General features: G+C 41.2%; 1 protein-coding gene across 7 annotated transcripts in view; it reads right to left on the reverse strand.

Annotated features, from left to right (window-relative positions):
* RCBTB1 (RCC1 and BTB domain containing protein 1) overlaps positions 1-25,922 on the reverse strand; it is a 47,152-nt gene extending 21,230 nt beyond the window's left edge. For 3 of the 7 annotated variants that reach the window (XM_032403059.1, XM_032403064.1, XM_032403065.1), the window contains exons 1-5: positions 25,789-25,922; positions 9,416-9,490; positions 9,124-9,293; positions 8,425-8,575; positions 623-789 (exon numbers count right to left, since the gene is read on the reverse strand). In XM_032403059.1, the coding sequence (XP_032258950.1) occupies positions 623-789; positions 8,425-8,575; positions 9,124-9,249 (444 nt within the window). In that variant the 5' untranslated portion in view covers positions 9,250-9,293; positions 9,416-9,490; positions 25,789-25,922. Of the gene's footprint in view, positions 1-622; positions 790-8,424; positions 8,576-9,123; positions 9,294-9,415; positions 9,491-17,204; positions 18,617-19,157; positions 20,021-25,140; positions 25,173-25,788 lie in introns of those variants that run through there. The other 4 variants (XM_032403061.1, XM_032403062.1, XM_032403060.1 and 1 more) reach the window with 4 other exon arrangements.
* Between the last annotated feature and the right edge of the window lie 1,512 nt (positions 25,923-27,434).

Below are 27,434 nucleotides of genomic sequence, written 5' to 3' on the forward strand. Positions count from 1 at the left end.
ACAATCCAAATATCCATCAACAGATAAATGAACAAAATATGGCATATACATACACACAGAATATTATTCAGCCTTAAAAAGGACAGAAATTCTGACACATGCTCCAACATGGACGAACCTTGATAACATTATGCTCAGTGAAATAAGGCAGTCATAACAGGATGAACACTGCATGATTCCACTCATATGAGCATATAGGAGCATGTGAGAGTAGTCAAACTCATGGAGACAGAACGGTGGTCACCTGGGGCTGGGAGGGAGATAGAGTTACTGTTTGGTAGGTACAGTTTCAGCTCTGCAAGATAAAGAGAGTTCTGCAGATGAATGGTGATGATGGTTGCATAACAATGTGAATATACTTAATGTCACTGAACTGACATTCAATAGATCCCATGGATATAAAAATATATATGCATATTTTATACATATAAAATTTGCCATCCTAACCCATTTTAAGTGGTTAAAGAGACCATGGCAACAGTCCAGGCATATGATAAAATGGTTGCAGAAAGTGGTTCTCACACATCCTGAGGTTTGGTTTCCAAAATGACTAGGACAGCAATTTTGTATTATGTGTGTTTTACCACAGTTTAAAAATAAAGAATAAAAGCAGGGTACTTACCTCTCCATCAGCTGCCAGAGCCATTGAATGATGTGAGCCACAAGCTACTTCAACCACTTGCTTGATCAAGAGATTGGTACAGACTTGGATGGGAGCAATGCCTTGGTTGGTCGTCCCATTCCCAAGCTGGCTATATCCATTGTGGCCCCAGGCATAAACAACTCCATCTATACAAGAAGGCCACAGACAAAGAATCAACTCCGAGAAGGAATGGTAACCCCTGTACTTTCTTCCCCGGACTTTGCACAACTTATTCTCCAACCTTAATTTCTTTCACACTGCCTCTTCTTCCCAATAAAGTGGTTACTGATGAAGGGTAAGGGAAAGAGGGACAGATGAGGAAACGAGATAGAAAAATGTAAAATCATTCAAGAAAGGACTTGACACTAACATAGAAAGAAGACCAGCTTTATGGTCAGAACTCAGTTTGTATATACAAAATTAGACCGTCTGAACACACTGATTCATCTCAGTAGTTTCTGTGTCAGGTACCAAGCAAAACGCAAAAGCCATAAGAAAGCTCAGCACTAGTCTTTACTATCATTTTACCAAATACCAAGTCTCAGGGACCCACTGAGGTGTGTGTGTCTATGTGTGTGTGTGAGAGTCCTCACAAAGTACAGAGGAAAGAGGTATACTACTTGCAAGAGGAAAGAGACTTTTGGTATATGCTACATACAAAACTGCAAGAGCTTCCCTCAAGCAGACTATTATTGGCATAAAATCTGGCTCAATTTTTCTCTAATGACTTTATCTTTTTGGGACTCTGATAGAGGTAACTTCTGTTTTCCTCTCTAGAAGTACCACTGTTTCGTGCATTTCCTCCTACGGCACGCCTGTGTGTCAAGAGCAGAGACCTCCAAGTTATACACTCTTCTCATGTCTTTCCCCGGTAATAAAACATCCTGCCCTATTAAGGACAATCTAGACCTGGACACAATGATATCCAACAGCAACACCAGAAATCCCAGTGTTACTGGCAGGCTGCTGACTCGCTGCAATGGTCCCCAAGCAACCAGAGGAAAGGTACTCATAATTAAGTAGGTTTCTCATTATCTAATCTAAAATCTAATCTTGTGCTTCTCACAAGAGGTTTTCCCTATTACAGAGATTATGACAGAAACCATAAATGGAAAATTTCATCCTAAAAAGGATGAGGCTACAGACTGAAAAAGTGTGACACCTAAAAAAAGGAAAAAATTAAATATTAGGAAAAAAATACTTACAATTTATATTACTAAGAGATAATATCTCTAATATAAAAAGAGCTCCTAAAAATACAAAGAAAAAGACCGAGAACCCTCTAGAAATATGAACTGATGGTTCACAATGAAAGAAATGTAAATGACTCTTTTTTTTTTTTTTTAATATTTTATTTATTTTTTGACAGAGAGAGACAGCGAGAGAGGGAACACAAGTGGGGGGAGTGGGAGAGGGAGAAACAGGCTTCCCGCGGAGCAGGGAGCCCGATGTGGGGCTTGATCCCGGACCCTGGAACCATGACCTGAGCCGAAGGCAGACGCTTAACGACTGAGCCACCCAGGCACCCCAGAAATGTAAATGACTCTTAACCATATGAAAAGATGCCCTCACTCTTAAGAAGAAAAATGCAAATTCAGAAGCCGCGACTCCCACCCACCAAGGCTACCACCTAGCTGCTACCATTGCCCGAAGCCTGCCATGTTAGTAACAAAGACTAATGCAGAGTCCCCACTACAGCATCACCCTTTAAAGAGACCAACTAGCTATTTGGTAATAGCTGACTATTACCAAGCTGACTCCAATGGACCCTTTCCATCCTGGAAGGAGCAGCCATTCATACTAACAGAAATCAACATATAATCAGGGTATGGGTTTCCTGCCCACAGGGCCTCAGCTAGCACAGCTATATGAGGGCTTACAGAGCATTTAATCCACAGAGTATCTGATCCCACAAAACATCTCATCAGACCAAGGCAGCCACTTTATAGCAAAAGAGGCGTGGCAGTGCTCACATGACCACGGGACTCCTGGCCCTGTCTCATGTACGCAACATGCAGAAGATGCCACTGGACACAGCGATGACAAGCCGGATGAAGGTACAGCTGAGGCATCGGCCTGGAGCTGAGACCAGGGGAGGCCGGGATGCTAAGCTCCGAGGTACAGATTCGGAATCAGTGACCACCAGATGGTGCTGTGTCCCTAAGAGGTAGAATACGGGGGTCCAGGAACCAGAGTGGCTTATATGAGGGACCCTACTGACCATGACTCCCAGTGACCGACTTGGGGAATCTGTGCTTCCTGTCCCTGAAATTATAGGTTCTGTAGGTTTAGAAGTCCTGGTTCCCTAAGCGGAACACTTGCACTAACGGACACAGCAAGAATCCCACTGAACAACATCTAAAACTAATGATGTAATGTATGGTGATTAACATAACAATAAAAAATTAAAAAAAAAAAGAATCCCACTGAACTTTAAGTTACGGCTGCCAAGGGCACTCTGTGTTCCCAAAACATATCAGAAGACACAGATCTGAGCAGTGCCTGGGAGAGAATGAATGACTGCTGTGCTGTGTCACCCAGATGCCCTCAGGATGAAGGACCTTATTCTCCAGATGCTGGGCTCTTTCCAGCTGCCTGTTCTCCGCCATCAGTCCTCTCCAGAGTTGCCCTTGGCAATCACCTTCTTGTGATTGTTTTGCCATTATTACATTATTATTCAATCTTACTATAATCACATTATTTTACTATCTTAAGATAGCATATATACCTATTTCTTCCCTTTTTATTTGATGAAGCATAGGAAAACTGAGCTTCCTGAGATGGCTCTTAGTCCCAACTCCCCAGGAAGTTTTCAAAGCAACCCCATCCAATGGGGCACCAGCACTGACTCCCCCAGCCCTGCTCTTGCTGCACAGTCTCTGACCAAGGATCAAGCTTCAGAATCATGTGAGGGTCAAGAGATGAGCAAAAGTACCAAAGGATGAGAGAGTGAAACCAACCAGGATAGAAGGGAGAGCGGGAAGTGGGAAGGGCCTGGGAAAGAGAGAGCACAGAAGGAGGCAAAGAAGCATCCCATGAAGTTCTGACCTTCAAGGAAACTCAGCTTTCAGAGACTGGACGCCAAGTTGGAGAAGTGGTCTGAAACAACTCATTTTATAAGTAACCTAATTTAATGTTGCTTCAGAAGACAAAAAAAGAAATCCACAAGCCCTAGGTCTATTAAGTGGTAATACTAAATGAATATTGATCTTCAGAATTGTCACCAGATGGGACTAGATTTTCTTTTTTTTTTGAGAAAAGCCAGACTGCCACATGTAGCACCTTATTTGGATATGTCTGGAGTCTTGGAAGCTTGACTACCCTACGTTCTCCTACAAATGGACTTCGAGAGCTTGTCTGGAGGTTCTAGCAGGGGAGCACAGCTACTTGTCTACCCCTGACCTCCTCCATGGGAAAGGTCGTCCTGTCCTCTCCGACTGAGCAAACAGCTTCAGGAGGGATGCACATGGAGCAGTGAGGAAGGGGGCACCCACCTACCCAGCCAGATCAGCTGTTATCAAACCTGACGATCAATAGGGTGACAGATGTGGCAGCCAGATTGCGCTCACATCCTAGATTTTCAATTTAATAATGTAGCATTGATCAAAACATTCCTAAAATACCTTTTAGAAATAGCACACAAGTGAGTAAAGCATGGAGAATTGAACATGTTTTTATCTTTATTCCTCCCTGAAAACCTGCTGAAATATAGTGAAGGGAACAATTTTTTTTAAAAAAAGGCATAAACACTCAAGGACAAAAAAGAACAATAAAGAAGAAAATACAACAGGAGAGATGACAACAAAATTTTGGAAGATGGAAGGCAGACGGATGGGTGAGTAACACAGCCGACCAGAGAAGGTGACACCTACAACTGCAAAAGGAGAAGCCAATTACAACCCTGGAATCTGAGGAAGGCCCAGGGATTGGAGGGACTAGACATAACAGGAGATGTAAGGGGAGGTGTAACTAAAAACAGAAGCACTTAGACCCCAAATCCTCATCCTCTTGCTGTGGGGTCAGGCAACTACCCCTCCCCAACGCTGGTATAAGACAAGAGACCTAGAGCATTTACTTGCTGTGAATTTCTTTACGTAACTCCCTGCAGCCCAACTTCTCCCTTTGCCCGAACCTCCTTCCTTCTCCTACATAACATGACAAAGAAAATGAGCTAGAAAAATACTCCAGAGAGGCCCTGACAACAGCTGTGAGGCACCATAGTGAGGAAAGGAGAAGTAGAAGTCCACGTACTGAATAGTGAGACCCCTGTCCTTCCCCTACTCTTGGAAAGCTGGCAAAAAAAATGATCCAGGTCAAGAATCTGGAAGGTTCTACCCTACAGAAGCTCACATACTGACATTGGGAGAATCCCTAATGCAACAGTTATTATCTCCCTAAAGTCAAGCTCAGCACTTGACAAGCCCCACCCATGAATCCAGTGTTCCCAACACGTGTATCAGCGCCTGGGTCTCACCTGCGGACAGATGGCCAAGGATCACCAAACTTTTCAAGAAAGCCTCTGACAAGAAAAGTCAGAGACCAAAACAAATTAAAAAGAAAGAAGAAATCTGGGAGGGGAAGAAAAAGAAACACTACAGAGAACAGAAGACAACTTGAAAGTAACCTACGACAGCCTCAAAGAGAAGTTAGTGAATCCATGACACAGGACAGGAGGCTTGAGAAAGGCACATTGAGAACAAGAAAGAGAACGGGAAAACGTAACAGCAGAAATGTGAAAATCTGACATCAGAGTTGTAAGATAAAGTTGAAGAAATTTCCCAAAAAGTAGATAGGAAACAAAATATAAAAAAGAGGATCAGTTCAGAATCCTCTAACTTCCTTCTAAGAAAAGTTCCAAAAAAGAAGAGAACAGACAAAACAAAGAAGGGACATTATCCATGAAATATGACAAGAAAATAATCTAGACATGAAGGAATTTCCAAACTGGAGTCAACAGAATGATCAATAAATTAAAAATTGGAGCACCTGGGTGGCTCAGTCAGTTAGGCGTCTGTCTTCGGTTCAGGTCATAGTTCTGGGGTCCTGGGATCGAGCCCCAGTCGGGCTCCCTGCTCAGCATGGAGTCTGCTTCTCCCACCCTCCCCCTGCTCATGCTCTCTCTCACTCTCTCACTCGTGTGTGCACGCTCTCTCTCATAAATTTTCTTAATTACTTAATTAAAAATTATCCACTAGAGTACATAACCATGATTTTTTCAGAAAACTGGGAACAAAGAAAAGATCCTTAAACCTTCCGAAGAGGAAAAAACAGTCCTATGCAAAAATAGCGAAAGTCAGAATGGCATCAGAATCTCAACAGCAAGCCTGACTTGAGAGGTGCAATGACTTTAAAATTCTGAAATAGGATTTTCACTCAGGAATTTTAAGACCAGCCAAACCACTGAGCAACTGCATGTGTAAAATGAAGACATTTTAAGAGAACGTCTCAAAGATTTCTCTCATACCACTTTCTTTGGGAAGCTACCAGAGAATGTGTTTCACCCAAATAAGGGTATAATCCAAGGAAGACAACACAGGGGCACAAGAAATAGGGGATCCAGGAAGGACAAAGTTAAGGGGACTTCCATGGATGACGGTGAATGAAATTCCAGGCTGAGAGCTGGAAGGCAGGCCTACGGTGACCAGTCCCGGCTGGAACATGGGGACGAGGGCTCCAGAGACAACTAGATAATCTCAGAAGTGCTGAGACACAATACTGTACTATGGGAGAGTCTGGACATAATGACAGCCCTATAGAAAAATAAGTGAATGAACCCCAGGAAAACAAACAGTTGTACAGAAAGGTGATGGTTCAGCTGTAAATCACACAGAGTCCTAATAATGTAAACACTGAATATCGATTTAACCAGAATGGTAGTATTGCTATATTGAAATGACTGGAGGAGGAAAAAAAGAGGAAAGAAAGCTAACTTCTATCTGCCATGATAAAAAGTGGAAGAATAAGATCTAAAATTGAAAATTCAGAAAGAGTGTAAGTGTGTTAACTTAAAAATATGAGATTAACATGAGAAGAAACATTTGAAGGGGTTAAAAGTGGCTCCTTCTGAAGGGTAGTTTCTAAGACTGAAAAGGGGTGAGGCAGAGGTCCTTCTGTTTTTTTAATAAAAGCCATATACTACTTGATGGTTTCAAGTGTTTTAAATGGTTTAATTTGTTTTAAAACTATTTGTTTGTAATACATATATAACATGCACAAACATATGTGCTATACATACATCTGATACATAATGCAGGGCATGTTTAAAATTATATTGTATAAAATGTATTGTAACAATCAAAATTGAATTTAAAAATATTCCCACAAGAAAATCAGTTATTTTATTTATATTTTTATGTTTTATGTTTATTTTATATCTTAATTGTAACACTCAAGATGGTTAAGACTACATGATCTAGACTCTGGAAATAATTCCAAAAGTTGTAATTTCCTAAGGTCACCACTTTGAAGAAAACCAAGACTTGAAATGTGTATGTTTTAGGGGTGCCTGGGTGGCTCAGTCAGTTAAGAACCCAACTCTTGATTTCGGCTCAGGTCATGATCTCAGGGTCATGAGATCAAGCCCTGTATTGGGCTCCACACTGAGCGGAGAGTCTGCTTGAGATTCTGTCTCTCCCTCTGCCCCTCCCCCCACTCACACATGCGTACGTGCACACGCTCGCTCTCTCAAATAATCTTTATTTAAAAAATAAATAAATACAATAAATGCATACATTTTAGTGTGTTTGCTCTAAAAAACTGCCCCAGTGTTTTACAGTCAGAAATCAATGACCAGTTAAAACTGATATTTGTTAGGAAAAAATCAAATTAGGTCACAAGAGATGACAAGCAGAACCAGTCAGCAAAGTAGTAACTGCCTGAAAGAGCCAGTGTGATGCCAGAGAGCATGGTTACAAAACATAGAAGTGAGATCATCACCTCATTATGCTCAATACCAGTTATATTCTCACCAGACAATCATGCTCAGATCTGGATCTCACAGCTTGAGAAAGATGCAGACAACTTGGAGTAGATTCAGATATGAGTTAAAGGCAATTAAAAAGCTCAATACTAAGACCTCTGGCAATATCCAAGGAAGCTGTGATTCCTCAGTCTGGAGAGAGAAAGAGAAGCAGACAGAAAGCTTCCCCACAGAAAGCAGAGGGTCTCTGCTAGAGACAGAGCAAGAGTTAACATGCTTAAAATATAAAGGGAAGAATTTAGGTTATATAGAACCTATTTTCAGAGAGTCCTGGTTGCCCACAGTAGAGATAAATTACCAAAGAAGAATGTTATAGTGTCCTTTTTCAGTGATCTTAGGGAGGCAGAGATTAAAAGGAGAAGAATCTATCTCACAGTCTTTCCAGATGGCACACACATGAACGCCAGGGAATAAACTAAGATTTCTTAAATTAGAGATTCAGGAACTACACAATGAAAGGAAAACCAGAATCATGTGTGTTTATGAAAATGTGCCAAATAAAACACAAAGGTTGCCTTGCTCCCATAAATCCACTGAAAAATTAGGCAGAAGGACTACTTCATTTGCTACATCTAATCTTTAACAACTTTACATTAGTATTCTAACGTTTGCTTAATTTGCAAGCAATATTATGGCTGTTCCAGAGTTAGCCTGAAGTGCTTAACTTTTATCAGTTTGGTATAGTTCTCAGAAATTAAGAAATAAACCACTCGAAATTATTTCATATGGCCCCACCTCACCTTAGCTCAGAATTCAGCTCGATTTCCCACAAACTGAAAAGCTGACTTTGTTCCCTCTTTACCTTCGGTGCTGAGAAGGACATGTGGTCCACTCCCATAACTAAGGCTTTTAATCTTCTTTCCACATAAGGCTTCTAGCTTTTTGGGTACAAGTGTACTCTGGTTATCTCCAGTTCCTAGACAGTTACTATAGTTCAGTCCAAATACAAAGACCTAGAAAACAAATAGTTTTGTCTGAGTCACTTGGCCTAAAGTTACACAAAGGCTCCCTTCTCCACTCTGAAAATAAGACACACTCAAGTTCAGTGTGACAGCTCAGTAGGTAGGAAGAGACTGATCGGATTAAGAAAAATTCAACCTCTGATGACATTAAGTTTTAGAATATTTGGCTATACTATGAAATTCAAAGAGTAGCAGGGGGTTGAGGGGTATTAAATCAAGAAACTGAAAGGAGAGAGAAATTATATCAAAGACATGGTCTTCTTGAATTTCAGGCTCTTTTTATCCCCAACCCTTTCAGAAGATAAGGAGGTAGGCCTTGCTGGGTACATCTGGGATAGTGGTAGGAGAAAAGACTGGAAGGAAAGTAAGGGCCAAGGGGATCTATGGATCTTCCACGGAAATATTTCAAAACAGAGACTGATATGAGTAAATTTGCATTCTGGAAAGATCGGCTGGCCACAACATTTTCTTGGTCTTCAAACTTCACACTTTAAAGCTCGCCCCCTAAAATCACACTCTGGGTTTTGAGAGATTCTTACCTCATCATTGTCAGTAACGTACAGTGCTTCATTGGCTGAGGTGCCAAAGACACACGCTTTCCGAATAGATGCAATTTCTTGAGGTGAGAGCAGAGTGAAGATTGGCCACTTTCCTACATCCACCATGACTCTGGCTTCAAGTAATTCCTATAAATAGGCCAACATCTCTGCTGCAACAAAAAAGATCCCAAGAAAAAAATGAAATAACCACTAAAGTAACTTCAAAAAAAAAAAAAAAAAAGACACTGTGAATAAAAGGAAACAAAACCTAATTCCAAAAGAAAGTACCTACCTTTGGTTAAATGGACCACTCACTTTCCCCAGCAACCTGTCCAATCCTTCCCTGTGGTCAAACCTGGGCCTTTTTCTGCAATGAGAGGAACAGCTTGCTAGAACCAGTTGTTTGTCTTACCTACTCACAAGTCAGTGCTTATCTGTTACATACTTGCTTATTTGCAACCAGACAGCAGATAATGTTAAGGCTGCTAACTGGATGAAACCAGGGTGTCTCATCAGAACTTTTTCTTTAGGTTACTGAGATAAAGTTAAAGGTTACAGTACTAGTTTGCCTAAGACACTGAATTCTTGCTTAGGAGAGGGAGGGCGGGAGGGTGTGCGCATGCACATGAATGTTATAAAAAATCAGAATCATTACCTCTACTTCCCCACTGTCCTCCTCCAACCCCCAGGTTGCACTCAAAGATCCCCATCCCTTGTAGAAAATCACTGCCATACCAAGCCACTGTTTAATGATGGGAATGGGAAATCCCTCATGTAAGTCTAAAGTGGCAAAAATATTAAGAAGGACTAGCCGAAAGATATACAGAATGAAACCACAAAATAAAGTATTATATTCTGGTTCTAATTTCTATGAGCATGTTTTCTATATATACACAGATCAAATTTTATTTCACACTGAAAAGTTATCATATGAACAAGGAAAGACAATTCACCCTAATCTTGTGTTCAAGGTCATGCCTAAAGCCTTCATGCAAGTAGCAATTAGCTTAAATAGTATCCTATAAAAAGTAGACATAGGTATAAATTTCCATAAAACTCTAAATTTGACCTGTTTAAGGAGTTTTACACAAAGATCTATCCTTGTCATGCCTCCAAGTCTTCTAGGGTTAAAAAAGTATTTCTAGAAATTCCAGGGAGCTGCACAAGCACAAAACCCTACCATGCCAAGTTGAGTTTCCATTCTGGCTCTCACCTCTAGAAACTGAAATAGAACCAGTTTCTAAATACAACCAGGGTTTCCTAATGAGGTACAGAACTCCTGAAGTTCCTTCCTGCTCACTCTCTTCTCAGACCTCTAAAAATAGCCAGGAGAGCCAGGCTCAAGACCAAGGCCTTCTGGCCTCCAGCACCTCTGATAACACCTAGAGAGAGCCTTGGGGCTTAGGTATACTTAGCCAAGCCTCAGTTTTCACCACCCAGGGAGATTTTTCCCAACAGCACCAACTTGGATGACAAGGAGCAGATGACTACTATGACCCAAGAATCACATCACATATTCAATTAGCATTAAACACGATCAAGGACAGGCTATTCCCCATCACTCCACAGCCAGACTCCTGGCACAGCATCTGAATGTTCTGAGAAGTGTGCATGTGTGCGTGCTGGTGGGAACAGGTAAAGGATTTGGGGAAAGATAAAAAACTAATACATAAACATGTTGAAAAATTTTGTTTCAACTGGTATAAAGGGGTAAAGGAAAGTAAGTTTCCCTACCATCCCTCCCCAACCCTCTCCTCAAAGGCTACCACTGTGAACAGCTGTTTCTAATTCCTTCCAGAGATAGTGTATGCTTACAAAACATTACGTGTATGTGTGTGTGGAAGCCTTTTTTCCCTTACTTAACAGTACATCTTGGAAATCATTCTATATTAGCACATTCCATTACATCAAGTTAACAACTTATCTCCTTCCACTGAGAGACTGTTCAAGTCACTGCTAGTCTTTTCCTAGCATAAACAAGACTGCAATTATTGTCTACATATATTATTGCATATACTTGTCTTTTTTTATACATACATTTATAAGATAAATTCCTAAAAATGGAACTGCTGGGTCAAAGTCTAATTGCTATTTTTTTTATTTTTTTAAATTTTTTTTATAAGATTTTATTTATTTATTTGAGAGAGAGAATGAGAGAGAGAGCACATGAGAGGGGGGAGGGTCAGAGGGAGAAGCAGACTCCCTGCTGAGCAGGGAGCCCGATGCAGGACTCGATCCAGGGACTCCAGGATCATGACCTGAGCCGAAGGCAGTCACTTAACCAAGTGAGCCACCCAGGTGCCCTAATTGCTATTTTTTTTAAAGATTTATTTATTTATTTGAGAGTGAGCAAGCACACAGCAGGGGTAGGGGCAGAGGGAGAGGGAGAAAGAGTCTTAAAGCACCACCCAGGCACCCCAAATTGCTATTTTACCTTTTTATAACAGTTATCTCAAATTGTCCTCTACCGAAGTAGTATGAGTATATAAAATAACCACCAATGTTTGGCAGCACCTGGTTACCCACATCCTTACCACACAGTGTATTATCATGGTGTCTTGGTTTTGTTTCAACTTGAATTCCTCCTATGATGAGTGTGGCTGGGCACCATTTAAAAAATAATCACAATAACAGCAACAATAACAACTGATATTTCTTGAACACTATGTGCCAAGTGTGTTCTTAATATTTTACATCTGTTAATTCATGTAAATCCTCACTTTACGGACAAGGAAATGGGAGGCAAAGGGATTTTAAGAATTTGCTCAAACCATTAAGTGGCTGAGTCTGGGCCTTGAAGCCACACAATCCAGAATCTGGAATCTGCACGTGCACTCTTCATTTCTTGGCCTCATGCATCATCCTTTTACATAAAGTCCCTATTTTTCCTCCTGGGCTATTGTTCTTTTCTTTGTTCTTGATTTTTGTGTTCTTTGTATGGTAAGATGATTATCTTAAAAGCTCTTCGAGGTAACAAAAAAGATGCCTCCCACCCTACCCCACCCAAATGGCCTGCCTTGTGTCTCTTACAAAACAGACAAGGAAGGAGTCACAAGAAAGGAAACAGTGTAAATGTCTATAAGCAGACAGATCAATTCCAAAAAAAATCTAGCACTTTATTTTCCTAGAGTATGAACCACATCAAAGTTAGTTCTCAACATGTAATACTGTATATAATATAGAATTTTAAATAAACAGGGAAAAGGGGGGATTTAAATTAGCCAAAAAAATATGATAACCACATTTAAAATGACAACACAAAGGGATACTACCATCAAACTTATACAATTTCCTGACAACAGTACAATTATTCTGAAGTCAATCAGTCACAGGCCACTCTGCCCCCAAGGGTTTTGGTAAGCTACTGAAAAATCAGGCTTTCATAATGATGGCTTATTATATGAAATTATATATATTTCATAATGATGGTTTATTATATGAACATATTACATATTTTATAATGGTGGCTTATTATATGAACATATTACATATTTCATAATGGTGGCTTATTTTATGAACTTATTATATGAACCCATTCCTAAATTACTTGAAGCTTTATTTTACAAGATATTTCTCCAAAGGCTTGTCAAATTAAAAGTTAATATAAAACCAGGTCATGTACCTCACAGGTCCACAACCATCATAAAAGCAGAAAGCGTTATCAACAGCCTTGGCATGGTGGAAAAGACAGCGTCCTGAGCACATGTTTTATTCCCAGGTTGGCTTTTAATTAATCAGTGTGACATGCCACCTATCTTCCTGAGCCTGGGTCTCAAAAATCTGTCCTGTAAGATTCTATAATGGTATGTTCAAGATGTAATGAACAAGCTGCAGGGGATTTTGGAACACGTGAGAACAACGGCAGTAATGCTGCCCAAGCTAAGTAATTACTCCTAGCAACACGATTCTGTTAAGTAAATAAAGACCAGGAAGGAAGACACGAACAGTGATCAAGAACTGTTGCTGGGGGGCCTGGGTGGCTCAGTCGGTTAAGTGGTGGCCTTCAGCTCAGGTCATGATCTCAGGCTCCTGGGATCAAGCCCTGCATCAGGCTACCTGCTCAGCAGGGAGTCTGCTTCTCCCTCTCCCTCTGTGCTCCCCCCCCAAATAAAATCTTAAAAAAAAAAAAAAAACAAAAACTGTTGCAGACACTATGTTAAGCAGCTTCACGTACGTTATTTCATCTAATTTTCACGATACTCTTGTAAGGAAGAAAGGTCATAATTCATTCTTAGCAGATGAGGAGTGGGGCTCAGAGGCAAAGGGACTTCCCAAGGTCACAGAGCAATGAGTGGCATAGTCAGGACTCAACCCCAGCCCTCTGATTCTTCTCACATCAAAGAACATCAGCCCTGTCCCTTCAGTGATTAAACTTCTCCAACATTATTTCCTTCTGACTTTGTCTAATAATGTACACCAGCATCTGTTTTTAAAATGCTTCAAATACAAAAAGAACTTCCCCCCTAAAAATGTGTTTCCTAATATGCCTCTATCTAGATTTGCCTGGTTAAACTTTGTGAATGTCACTCATTCCTTCCTTCCTCCGAAAACCACCAGGCGGCAGGTCCTGGAGACCAAACGCACCTTTGTCCTCAAGGAGCTCACAAGAGTGTACGAGCACAAGGTGCCTCCTTGGGCTACAGACTGCTAAAGCACAAAGTATGTCTTCATTAGACTATGTTCAAGATGAGTAGCTGATGACACGAACAAGGTATCCTCAGAATTCAGACAAGGTTCCCCAAGAGGTTTTGTGGAGGTATTAAAACTCAGGATGTGCTATGTGCTGTAAGGAATAGAAGTCCTGAACATGGGCATGTGGCGTATCTTTTCCTAAGGCAGTATAATGTAAATGCAAATACCACCAACATTTTCTAATTAACTCAAAATTACCACCATCATCATTACAATTAGATTACTGTGGTGAGATGTTTAATTTCTCCAGTTTCCTGGGGGCAGCAACACCTTTGCTAGCTAATGTTGAGAAAATCATACTAAGTATCATTCTATCAACTTCATATGTTTGACCCTCTACCACATAATCATAAAGTGCGTATACTACTAATCTAAAAGGCTAAAGCAGGTGGAATCACTAGCTTTAGTCTGTTCTGAAATCTATACCAGACTTAAGAACCACTGTGGCTAACAATGAGTCAGAAATATAAGGACCTATCACAAGAAGAACAGTATCAGGACAGTAGATGTCTTATGACATCTACTCATCTACTAAATTTGCCTAAACATGAAGTAGAAGTATTAACAGATTTGTTCTAATTGTATGGATTACACTTAAAGGTATATAAACAGAGTTCAACATCATTTCATTTAAATCATCATGCTTCAAATAATAATATTCTATCAGGAGGCACTACTAATAGGGAAGAATCTTCAAATGGCCTGCTCAACCTAGGCCATCCTGGATAGGCACACACTTTGTAAGTATTCAGCAGTGATTTTAAGGAAGGTAACCCAATGCTTTTCCTTCCATAGTACTACGCATCCCTCAAATGAAGTATCCCAAGGGAGATGCTAACGAAAAGCTAAACTATGAGCTTATTCCCACAAACAAAACAAAACACCCTGCAAAAAACCAAGTGCACCTGTAAGGCTTAGCTATGTTAGAAAACAGTATGTGCTACGTGATTACAATGTTTTAAAATACAATACATACAGATAAAAGGATACATATACACCAAATGTATTTCTCTGGAAAGATTCAGAAGTGGTTCTTTCTTTCTTTGTACTGTTCAAATATATTCCACATTTCTGTAACAAACACTTTGCGACCAAAAGATAAACAAATATTTTAAATGAAAATAAAAGCTTAGTTATTTGAATTATATATACCCCCTAACTGCTAAAGTTTAAAGAGGTATTCTTTTTTTAAATTTTTATTGTTATGTTAATCACCATACATTACATCATTAGTTTTTGATGTAGTGTTCCATGATTCATTGTTTGTGCATAACACCCAGTGCTCCATGCAGAATGTGCCCTCTTTAATACCCATCACCAGGCTAACCCATCCTCCCACCCCCCTCCGCTCTAGAACCCTGTTTGTTTTTCAGAGTCCATAGCCTTAAAGAGGTATTCTTGCCTTAAATTTACAACCTAGGATGGCAGTGTTTCAAGCAAATCTGTAAAATGAGTTATTAATATAAAATTAAATGTAGGAAGTGAGAATGTAAAATGTTACAGCCAATGTAGAAAACATTATGTCAGCTCCTCAAAAAGTTAAAGACAGAATTACCATAAGATCTAGCAATTCTACTTCTAGTACATACACAAAAGAATTGAAAGCAGGGACTTGGATAGTCATACACCAATGATCAGAGCAACATTATTCACAATAGCCAAAAGGTAGAAAACCCAAATATCTACCAACAGATGCATGGATAAACAAATGTGGTATCTACACATAATGGAATATTATTCGACCTTAAAAAAGAAATGACTGATACATGATATAATGGGGTTGAACCTTGAGAACATTAGGCTAAGTGAAACAAGCCAGACACAAAAGAACACAATTGCATGACTCCACTTACATGAGGTACCGAGCCTAGTACCTTATAGAGGCAAAAAGGAGAATGACAGTTGCCAGGGACTGGGGGGAGATGAGAATGGGGAGTTGTTTAATGGGTACAGAGTGTCAGTTTGGGATGATGAGAAAGTTCTATGGAGACAGGTAGTTCTAACAACTGCCTAATAATGTGAATGTTCTTAAAGTCAGTAAACTGTATACTTACAAATGGTTAAAATAATTTTTATGTTATGTATATTTTATCACAATTTTTAAAAATCAAATTATGGGGGCACCTGGGTGGCTCAGTGGGTTAAGCGACCAACTCTTGGTTTTGGCTCAGGTCATGATCTCAGGGTGGCTCTGTGCTCAGTGGAGAGTCCACTTGAGATTCTCTTCCTCTCCCTCTGCCCGTCCCTCACACACGTGTCTGCACTCTCTCTCTCTCTCTCAAATAAACCAATCTTTAAAAAAAAAATAAAATTATGATCCCATGGGTTTACATCAAACCTGCATTAATAAACTAAAAGATTATATTTTTAAATTAAATATAAAAGTGTTTCAGTCCTAAAAAATATTTTTGAAAAAGTACAATCATAATTCATTAATTCGGTCTTGGGGCAAGTTCAGATTAAAGAAATCCTGAATGGAACATTTCTAAAAGACATATAGCCTTCTTAGAACTTTCCAGCATATACAGCAATTCAAACTAAACCAACTATTTGTTATGATGACCAGTCCTTCTAGGGCTTGATTGATAATCATAAAAATGAGTTGTAATTAGCATGTCCGTTATATTAAATAATCACCTCTGAAGTACTTCAGTAAGATAATCTTTTTTCTTTTTGCAACATTTTTTCTGCCTATTATTTAGGAAGTACTTTCTCATAAAAGGCCTTGGTATGTTCAGCCTCAGCTGTCACTCACTGTACATTAATAGGTGAATCAATGACTTCTTGTTTTTTTGCCATATGGAAAGAAAGCAAGAAGAGATGAACAGAAATGAGAAATGAAAGCAGAGGATGGAAAAGAGTTTTAACACCTTCAGAGGCTAATATGCCAACTCACTTGGATCTCCATATTTTCTCTGGCACTTGAAAATATATCCCATATTCCCACAGACTTTTTCTGTGTCCATTGGTACTACAGATCAAAATCCCATTCCCTGGATGGCTTTTCCTAGTGACAAGCACTGTCCCTCAGAAAGCTCATGGCATGGAGAAGAAAAGGTTATTTTATTTTACACTCTGAAAGCAAATTTAGTCAAGAGGACAAACACAGACCTTCCAATTTTAGAAATCTACATTTAGAACTAGAAGACTAAAGGAGTAATGTAGCAACCAATCTTTTGATCCCTCTAAGAGCACATTTATTTTCCCTTCCCCTAGGAACCAAGTAACTGTTAAAGGAAGGTTTGCTTTACTGATCTAGCAAAAATATATTTGAATACACTTACAAAATTTTAAAAAAACAAGAGGAAATGGAGAAACTAGTCCAGGAAAACTCTGTTTTTGATAAAATAATGTTCTCAGTAACAGTAGAAATTAGAATTATGACTTACAAGCATGGGTCTTCCACACAGATCTCAACCTTCGTTTTAACCAGCATGTATTTGGCAAAAAAGGAGACGGACGCAACCAGTGGGAAAGTACACCTCAGAATCTGTCTTCTGCTGGCCTAAAAGCTTGCTGAGGAAAAGAGGTCAGAATAGTATGAAGAGCCCCGCGGAACTGGTTAGCACCAAGATTCTGGCTCTTCTTACGCTGTCAATCTTAGGTCAGGATGTGAGTTTGTATCATTTCTTATCATGGAGGCGGATATTCTTACAGTAAACATAAGGACTCTGAATGCTGAATCAATCTGTTTAAAAGTGACCTGTATACGCTTTAGCATACAAGATGTAGCCTGGTATAGGCTATTTGAAACAGCTATGTCAAATATGAAAAAAGATTTCTTTTAATTGCAAAGAAATTTATTTAAATTAAAGCACTTACATGTAAGTACACTGGAAATTTCTAATAGAGGTTTTTCTATTTTCATAAACTGGATGGGTAATTATTTGTTATCAGCTTAAGTTGCTAAGCTGCCTTACAATAGGAATTTATTTATAGCTAATGAGCTATTGATAAAGTCTAAGATGCCTTACCAAAAAAGTACTACTGTATGATAATGTGAACAAAATAATAGCATATATTAATTCTTCTTCTGACAATGACCCTACATACCAAGAATGCTGGGGGAAATCATAAGGAGCAATACATTCATGGTCCCTGGCTCTGAGAAGATTATGGCCTAATAGAAAGATCTTAGGAACTAGAAACCTAGAACACAAGTATAAGTAGAATACCTATGCAAACAATGGGATACCACATACAAATACATGGTCCATGTGATATATATCAATGTATAAACGGAAAAAAATTACTTGCACAATAGTTAAAACTATGTGAAAATGATATATTCCAGAAAACTGCTACATGAAATCCCAGAAATCAAATTCTTAGTATTCTAGCAGATGATAAAATGAAAGCATTTCCTCAGTGAAGATCACCCAGTTTCCTGCAGGAATGAGTGTTTTTCATAGCTTTCTTCCTTTTTCACCAATGGAAGTTCCTGTTTGAGCACAAAAGATTTAAGTGTGTAGCCATCTTTCTCTATTTTGGGGGACTGTATTTCAATTCTAGTACAACTCTCAAATAGACGAATTCTAGGGTTTTAGGTAAACTTTGGGGGTGCAACTTCACAGCCTGTCATGTCCTACATCTGTGCTACAGCAAAATAAATTCAAGAAACTGCTCAAGTTACAGAAGAGCCAAATGTTACGCTCATCGATTTCTTCCATACTTACTCTGATGAGCTGTTTGAGACTGAACAGATGCTACACCTCTGACTTAGACACCAAACGTATTTCCAAGGTCCAGACAGGCCTCTAAGATAGACTCGGCCTCAAAACTTTATAAATCAGGGGCGCCTGGGTGGCTCAGTCGTTAAGCGTCTGCCTTAGCTCAGGTCATGATCCTGGGGTCCTGGGATCGAGCCCCGCATCGGGCTCCCTGCTCAGCGGGGAGCCTGCTTCTCCCTCTCCCACTCCCCATGCTTGTGTTCCCTCTCTCGCTATGTCTCTGTCAAATAAATAAATAAAATCTTTAAAAAAAAAAACTTTATAAATTAAAATATACTTTATTTTTTAAAAAAGATTTAATTCATTTATTTGAGTGAGAGAGAGAGAGAGAGAGAGAGCGCGCGCGCAAGCGCACACAAGCCGGGGGGAAGGGGCAGTGGGAGAAGGAGGAGCCGTCTCCCTGCTGGGCAGGATCCCAGGACCCTGGGCTGGATCCCAGGACCCTGAGCTACCCAGGGACCCCTAAATAAAAATACACTTTAAAACTACTGCACTGGTTCCATGGTATAAGTACTGCAAAGAAGCAAAGTTTCAGAGATTTACTGAGATACTGATATTTTACTGCCCCAGCTGCTAGAATTTGTCACCCACTTCTCTTTTCTGCAAGCTTACCTTACTAGAAGAATGAAGGGGAATGTCCTGAATACTTGACAAATTCCACAAAGACAAAGGGGCTCCGAACGCCGCCGTGTGGCATTCTCCAAGAGTTTATGCCATCCTTCATAAAGATGCAGATGAACAGGTGACAAGGTAATCCTCCTACTTTCATTTAAAAACAAACTGACATTTGTAGAATTTCCTAACATAGTGACGACCCTCTGCCTCATCAGTTTTGTTCAAATTTGTTACTCACTGGAGAGAACATCTGTCACTTCCCAACTGCCAGTAAGTTACTTTACTTGAAACACAATTTGCAACTATGGCCTCTGGAAGCAATTCTTTATCCCCATCACCCAAAGGGCCACTCTCATTTCGTTGCACAGAAGCTTTAGGCAATTCTAAGACATAGGGAATCTGACAGCTCATTGTAAGTGAAGAAATAATTCAACTGAAGCCATGTGCTCTGGTTAGAAAAGCAAACAACCCAAGTGGCAACAGTATTAGCAGGGAAAAAAAAAAAAAGATATCCAGGATTGTGAAGCTGACTGTAATCTCATAGAAGTATTGCTTTTATGAGATACTTCTATTTTTAAAAGGAAACCAGAAAAGAAACTTTCATGACTTGAAATAATTTCTATAGTTTTGTTCATTGCACCAAACAGACAAAGCTTTGTAAAACAGATCACATAAAAATAGATGGGTCATAAGGCTAAAGAAATGGATAGAGCACAGTAATACTTGATTTTATTTTTCTAATGTGTTCAAGGCTGGAATAGAGGGCTCCAAGCTCAAATCCATTTATGGTATCATGAACCTTTCCTATGTGAAAAGCTCTAATGTGATTTCATCTACTAGTCTCTAAAAGTATTAAAAGTATCAACCAGGGCGCCTGGGTGGCTCAGTAGATTAAGCGTCTGCCTTCGGCTCAGGTCATGATCCCAGGGCCCTGGGATGGAGCCCCACATCGGGCTCCCCGCTAAGTGGGGAGCCTGCTTCTCCCTCTCCCTCAGCCCCTCACCCCACTCATGCTCTCTCTCTCACTCTCTCAAATAAATAAAATCTTTAAAAAACATAAATGAATAAATAAATAAAGTATCAACCATACCCTGCGATGGCCTGGCCTAAAGCCAAATTAAAATTCCAGCAGTAGACAGGCATAACCATACTGTATTCACTTGATAAACGTTTACTGGATGTCCTCTAGGTAAAAAGGACACAAAGCCAACACCGCAACCCCCTCCCCTGCCCCTAGCGGAACTTACATGGTGTCAGAGGGGTCTAGGCACATAAACAGATGTTCCCCAGAGTGGCCACGGCTCTGATGGGGAGGTGTGAATGCCATGGGAAGACCAGAATCGGGGAGGGTCAACTCTCTGAGAAGACAGGCAGGGAACAGTGACTATGCACACGCCAGGTGCAAGAACTGAAAGAAATTTAGCCTGGCTGCAGCAGAAACCTTAGCCTTTATCCTAAGAGAAACATTTAATCACTGAAAGACCTTAAGCAGGGAAGTGGTGTGATCAGATGTAGGTCTGTTAAAGATTACTTTGGCTGAACGTAGAGAGCAGATGGGGATGAAGAAAAAGAACTCAGAGGGAGCCTAAGGTGGCTGCGGTAAGGCAGGAAAGAAAAGAGCCTGTACCAAGGAAATGGAAATGGAGAAACCTGGACAGGAGACAGACTCAAGTGGATTCTGTAACTGACTGGGAGGAAAGGAGCTGAATAAGGGCAAGAGAGAGCCAAGGGTTATATCCAGCTATTCAGCTGAAGTAACTGAGTGAACGGAGTGCCACTCACTAGGACAGAGAACACAGCCAATTTCAGGGGAGGATGAGGAATTCTACCCTGGACATTTTACGTTTAGCTACCTATGGGATATCAAAGTGGATATGTCCAATAGGTAGATTTATAAATCTGAAGATCAAGAAAGATCTGGATTGGATATTTGGAAATTTGGCCCGAGATCACCCAGGGAAAAGCGTATGGAGCAAGGAGAGAACAGGATCTTGGAAAGAACTCTAAGAAAGTCCAATAGCAGAGAGACAAGGAATACCCTGCAGAAGAGTCTGGTCTGTGAAGGAACAGGCAGAGTAGGAAGAAAACCAGGAGAAAAGAGTGTCATAGAAGCCTAGGGACATGAGTATCACACAAAGAAGGTAGTGTCAGGGTCTAATGCTGCTGAGACCAAACTAGGTAAGGACAAAGAGAGATCCACTGGATTTAACAAGAATCACTGGTGACTTCCACAAGAAGAATTTTGTTGAAGTTGTGGGTGGACAAGGCCAAATTGCACCAGGTTGAGGAGCATGTGAAAGGTGAAGAGGAGGAAACAATATAAACAACACATGTTCACGACACGAAGTTTGTGAAGGAAAAGAGAAATAGGTAGGTTGAAGGACATATTTTGGGTGATCTCTTTGTTTTAAACATGTGAGAGACTTAAAAAATATTTTTAATGATTTTATTTTCAAGTAATTTCTACACCCAACGTGGGGCTCGAACTCACAACCCCGAGACCAAGAGTCACATGCCCTTCCGACTGAGCCAGCCAGGTGCCCCCAGAGACTGAAAAATGTTTCAATGTTAATGGGAAGGAGCCCGTAGAGAGAAAGATAAGGACAGGACATAACAACTAAATAAGGTTTCTGAGAAAGTAACAGAAGTGGAATCTGAAGCAGAGGTACAAGATAAGCTGTAGAAAGGGGGAGAGTCTTCTGTGAAAATACAAGAGAAGGAAAAGATAGATATGGATAGAAGTGAGTTTCAAGGTTGGGGCACCAGAAGTTGGAAGCTATTTCTTTCTCTTCTCTTTCTCTACCCCTCCCTCTACATTTTTCACTTCCACCAGCAATTTATGAGAGTTCCAACCTCCCCATATCCTCACCAACACTTATTATTGTCTTTTTTATCATTGCCAACCTAGTGGGTGTGAAGTAGTATCTCACTGTGGGTTTGATTTGCATTTGGGGCCATTCTCTTTTGAGGTCACCTTTTTCTCCTTGTGAGGAAAGAGGACTGACCAGAGGAACCTATAGAGGTGCTAAGACAGAGCCCAGGGGAAGCTGGAAACCTTAAGTCTGTAGAAGTACCCATCTGAGCTCCTGTGAGTTTTTCTTCTCCAGTGAAGTGGTTTGTTCCCCTTAAACTGATCTAACCGGACCTGGAATGGGAAGTTGCTCGTTTAAACATAATGAGACAAGTGCTCCTGAACAATAGATCATCTGCTTGCTGAAAGTCCTGTAATATACACATTTGAAATGACAGTTTGCTTAAGATTCACTCTTCTTGACCCTTGAGAACAAAGCACCTCTCAAACATGTGTTCACTGCAGCAGATATTACATCTGTACTTTAAGTATTTACAACTACAATCATGGTACTAAATTCATCAAATGGCAAACTGCAAGAAAACACCACATATCCATTCACCTCAATAATGGGTAATTCCTTTAAAACATGTTCACCGATTTTTGACGTAACCAGTTACCTCGCAGAGTACAAGATACTGTCACAGCGTTCAGTTAAATTTATTCAGTAAGTACATCCTTATGTAATATGAAGTAAAGATTTAATAATTTAGAGATTTATCACTAAGGCACACTACTGCATATCCTGGTCTCAGTTTTGTGCTCAGGGATCACATCTTGGGACTGACATATATGTGAACCAGATTTACACCAAGGATTATATGACACAAGGTGCTATGTTGTTGTTTCAATCATCTTTTGCTAAGTAACATACCATCCCAAAACTCAGTGGCTTAAAACAAGAGCTGTTTGTTATTTCTTTCAATTCTGTGAGGTACTCACGAGGTCATGGGCACTGGGAGCTTAAGTAAGGCTGACACAGGCCTCACTCACATAGCGTGGCCACTGCAGGTGGTCTCTCCTTCTCCTAGATTCAAACGGAGCAGATAGAGACTCCATCTCTTAATGGGGGGTAGTGCAGTCAACATAGGGATGGGAAGACTTGCTGGCAGTAATCTCGGAAACACTTCACAGCTGTCAACAATATTACTAGCTGTTTCCACTATACTAGTTGAGCTCATGACTGAAGCACTAGAACCTGATAGACTTGGTCCATCTCCAAAACTAAAACTTTTTCTTAAGCATCGAAAAAAACATCTCAGCAAACATACTCCTTTGCCCCTGTGGAATGCTAATCTCAGGAAAGCCATGGAATCTTCTTTTCTGGGGTTGTGGGAAGTATAGATACTATCTTTCGGGAATGGCCTAAGTATAGTCTTTCCCAACTGAAATTCATTACCTCCTAAAGTCCTTTCACACTTTACGATTTCTTAGGTATGCATGAGTATGATCTCATTTATTAAAATCTAATACTAAAAAAAAAACTCCATCTAAACTCAAAATTATATAGATCTGGCTAAGTTCCTCAATACTCAAACCTTTGCTATTGACTCTCCTAGACCCAGGTATGAACTAGATTTGTATATCACAGTATCTCTTATTACCTGAACTCTCACTATCTGAACACAGCAACCCAGTAAATTTGTATAGTAAAAAGGATGTATGCCCCAAAATATTAACTGCTGTTATCTTCAGATGGTATAATTACAGGTGATATACATTCTTTTTTATGCTTCTGTAGTTTCTTTTTTTTTTTTTTTTTAAGATTTTATTTATTTATTTGACAGAGAGAGAGACAGGGAGAGCAGGAACACAAGCAGGGGGAATGCGAGAGGGAGAAGCAGGCTTCTTGCCGAGCAGGGAGCCCGATGCGGGACTCGATCCCAGGACCCTGGGATCATGACCTGAGCCGAAGGCAGACACCTAACGACTGAGCCACCCAGGCGCCCTATGCTTCTGTAGTTTCTAAATTTCATTGTTTCCTTGCAAAATTAAAAAAAAAAAGTCTATACTGTGGACTTAATGTACTTAGAAATTTTAAAAAATTAAGTCCATGTTGTGGCTCAAATACATAATTGATTTAATCACTTGATTAATCACTTGATTAACTGACCTCCTCTATGAAGTCTATTCTGGTTAAACTCAAACAACATTTATCATATGCCTCCTGTGCATTCCTCAACATGTACACAATATGTAACATTTTTAGATTTTTTTTTAAACCACAGAATATCTTAAAAATGTGTCCTAATGCCCTGGCTGTACTCTAGAATCCTTGAGCGTCCCCACCTTGTTTATGATGCATGAATTACTGTTTAATGTAGTACACACAGAAAAAATAGAATAATAATGGTCTTTGATTTCCTTTCAGTTTCATCTTCCCCAGTGACTTTCAAATAAAGGAGGACACTGTCGACTTCCCAGCTTGAGCTGCTAAGATGAAGCCAAACCTCTTGCTAGAACATGTAGGCACTCTTCATTTTTAAAAACTGTAAAGAATTTTTTTAAGCTACAAACTAGATAGCTTTTTAAGGCTATTTGCTTTCTGAAGTTCCGAGAATTTGATCATTTGGATCACACCCATAAAAATCACTGTAGAAGAAATCTCTTTAATGATTAATATCCTTCCTCTTCTTCTAGAGGGAAGAAAAAATAGGACCTGTCCAGAAGTACTTAATAAATAGACTGGAATTCACACAATGGATTAAAAGATACCCATCTCACAGATTAACTGCTATATTAATAGAATGGAAATACACAGTTACCTACTCAACCCTGAAAGCACTTCAGAGAGGTGAAATTCACCCAGTGCTCACTTCAAATGGATACTTTGTAAAGTTTAAAGCACACTATAAACTGCCCTCAGGGTTAGCTCATTTATCCATTCCTTTCAGCATGATATACCGTGATGTTTTGATGTTACTATTCCACAATGCACAACAGTCTCAGAAACTCAGTTTTTGCCCCCAAGAACTATAATCCCCCCCAAAATAGGCCAAAGTCCAATAAGACTTGGAATCTGTTTTTTTAAGCAATATTATAATACTGCTTTATAAAATTGTAATCCTCAGCTGCAAAGATGACATCGGAATGTCTCGCATGCAAACAAAAACACAAAAAGCCACTTACGAGAGAACAGAGCATGCCTCGATGGTCACCTCCTATAAAATAGAGTAGGTAGTATACCCGAGGGAGGACACGAGAAATATTTCACGCAGTTCGCCGCACTCCTGGATAAAGGTCCCTAAGTGAATGCCCCTTTGCGGAAGCCGTGTTGTGGAGGAAAGGGAAACAGTGGAGAATATGGTTTGTGACACCACTACCCTCCGGAGGTGAAGGAGGAGATGCTAAGATCTTGGCAAGGGCCGAGTGAGGATGGGGAGGAGAGTCGGAGGGGAGGTCTCTTCTCCGCAGAACAGCGCCGAGAGCGGTAACAGGCTTCAGCTGGGAGCAAAGCTGCGTCCAAACAGCTCAAAAAAGAGAGGGAGCCGGGAAAACTTTCGCTAGCCTCCCCCCATCCTTTCTCTCCCCCTCGGAAGAAACGCCAGCAGAGGTGCTAATGGTGCCGTGCTGGCGTCGCAGACATCCGCCGGGACGCAGCGCCCCGCGGACCCGCGGCCGGGGGCCAGGGGGCCGGGGGGCCGAGGCCCGCAGCCGGAGGGAGGGAGCGGGCAGGAGAACGGGACGCGCCAGCCCGGCCCGCGGGGAACGGGAGCAAGGAGAAGGGCAGGGGCGGAAGCGGCCCCCGTGAACTCGGGCCCGCGCCCCACCGGCTACCTGGGACGCCAAGCCGCTGTCTCACGCCGTCCGGCCGGGCCCAGCCGCGGGGATCTCGGAAGCTCGGTGGGCCGGAGAAGCCCCTGGGAGCAGCGGCCCGGACGCCCGGCGAAGGGGAGGAGCGGGGGGCGGGCGCCAGGGGCCGGGCCGCCGGGTCACGTGGCCAGGCCGCCTCACGTGACGCCGACGCCGCGCGCGCCGGGCGCCCTCCGGGCTAAGCCTCCCACCTGGCGGTGTCCCGGAGTGGGCGTCTTTGGGCTCTAGGGCGGGGGTCTCCGAGGAGAGTCTCGGTGGAGCTCGGTGACCGCCGAGACTCGCAGGCTTTTGTCTCAGGGAGCCAGGGACGCTCGAGGGACTGGCTCCTGCTGCCCTCCCCGATGGCTTGTTTAGCCGTGGGGACGGCCGGCTAGCCTCCCGCGGGGACCTAGGACGGAAAAGCGACTGCACACTCCTCTCCCTGCCCCGTGGCGCGCCCTGCTCCCTCTAGCCTACCCAGGTGGTGCTGCCGAGGACAGAGGGTTTCGGAGGAGGACTCGTTGAACTCCAGAGATGTCTCTCCCCGCCCCCCATTTCCTACCGGTCCGAGAGCGGCTGCGCTAGGCGGGAGGGTAGGGAAGGTGGCAACTGGATCCTGATCCGAAGGAAGGAGGGAGTGAGGCATAGGGCCCAGGTGATGAAAGGAGGGCAGACGTACCTCGGAAGCATGCCCCCAGGATTGTAAGGGACCTAAGACAGCAAATGACCCAACCCTTTTCTTCTTATGAATGAGTAAACTGGGGCCGGGGTTGCTTTGTGCTGCTCTAGCTTGTCATCTGTTGAGACCACAATCATCTTTATAAAGTATTGTACAGCCTTTGAAAACTCCAGTTCGCTCCACAAGCTACAGAATAAAGTCCAAACTTCTTGGCATAACTTTCTAAGCAATCTTTTTCAGACTTACCTTTCCCGCTTGAACTCCCATGAATAAACAGAAAAACATTTTCTAAGTATCACCAAACAACTCAATCCACTGGAAGGAGGCTGCTTTTCCACATCTTCCAGCACTTCCTCAGCAGTACTCTAGGCTCTGGCTACAGAGAATTCCTGTTTTCCTTGACTATTCAACTTTCTTTGGATTACTAACTTTTCCCCTAAGTTGCTTTACCTGTCTTTGCATTCATTCTTTCTTTCACGACTCTCTGAAATGCCCTGGAATCACTACCCTCTCCCTCTTAAAGAAAACCAGAGTCAGACAGTACTTAAGGCATTAAAACAGATTTTATTCAAAAACTATTGCCATAGTGCAATCAAGGCCAGTTGTATACTGAGGTCTCTTTTCTCCTATTGCCAATAGTTCTGAATAAAATCTGTTTACTGCTTTAACTATTGTGGAGTTCTGGTTATCTTTAACAACACCCCAAGGTACTCATCAGTCTCCTACTCATCTTTCAAAATCCAGATCAAATACCACCTACTCCTGTGTTCCTTCTCTGCATCCTCCTCCCTGATTCAACAGCTTCAGCATTTGAAATTCATTCAGACAGTGTCTGCAGTAACTTCTTCCTAATTTCCTGGCAACTACATATTTTGATACATAAGTCTCACTCTGCCTAGAAATGCACATTTCCCATAAGAGGTAAATTGTCTATTGCTATCTTCTTCCTTAG

This window comes from Phoca vitulina, unplaced genomic scaffold (genome assembly GCF_004348235.1).
Source record: "Phoca vitulina isolate PV1807 unplaced genomic scaffold, GSC_HSeal_1.0 scaffold5, whole genome shotgun sequence".
Taxonomy (NCBI): domain Eukaryota; kingdom Metazoa; phylum Chordata; class Mammalia; order Carnivora; family Phocidae; genus Phoca; species Phoca vitulina.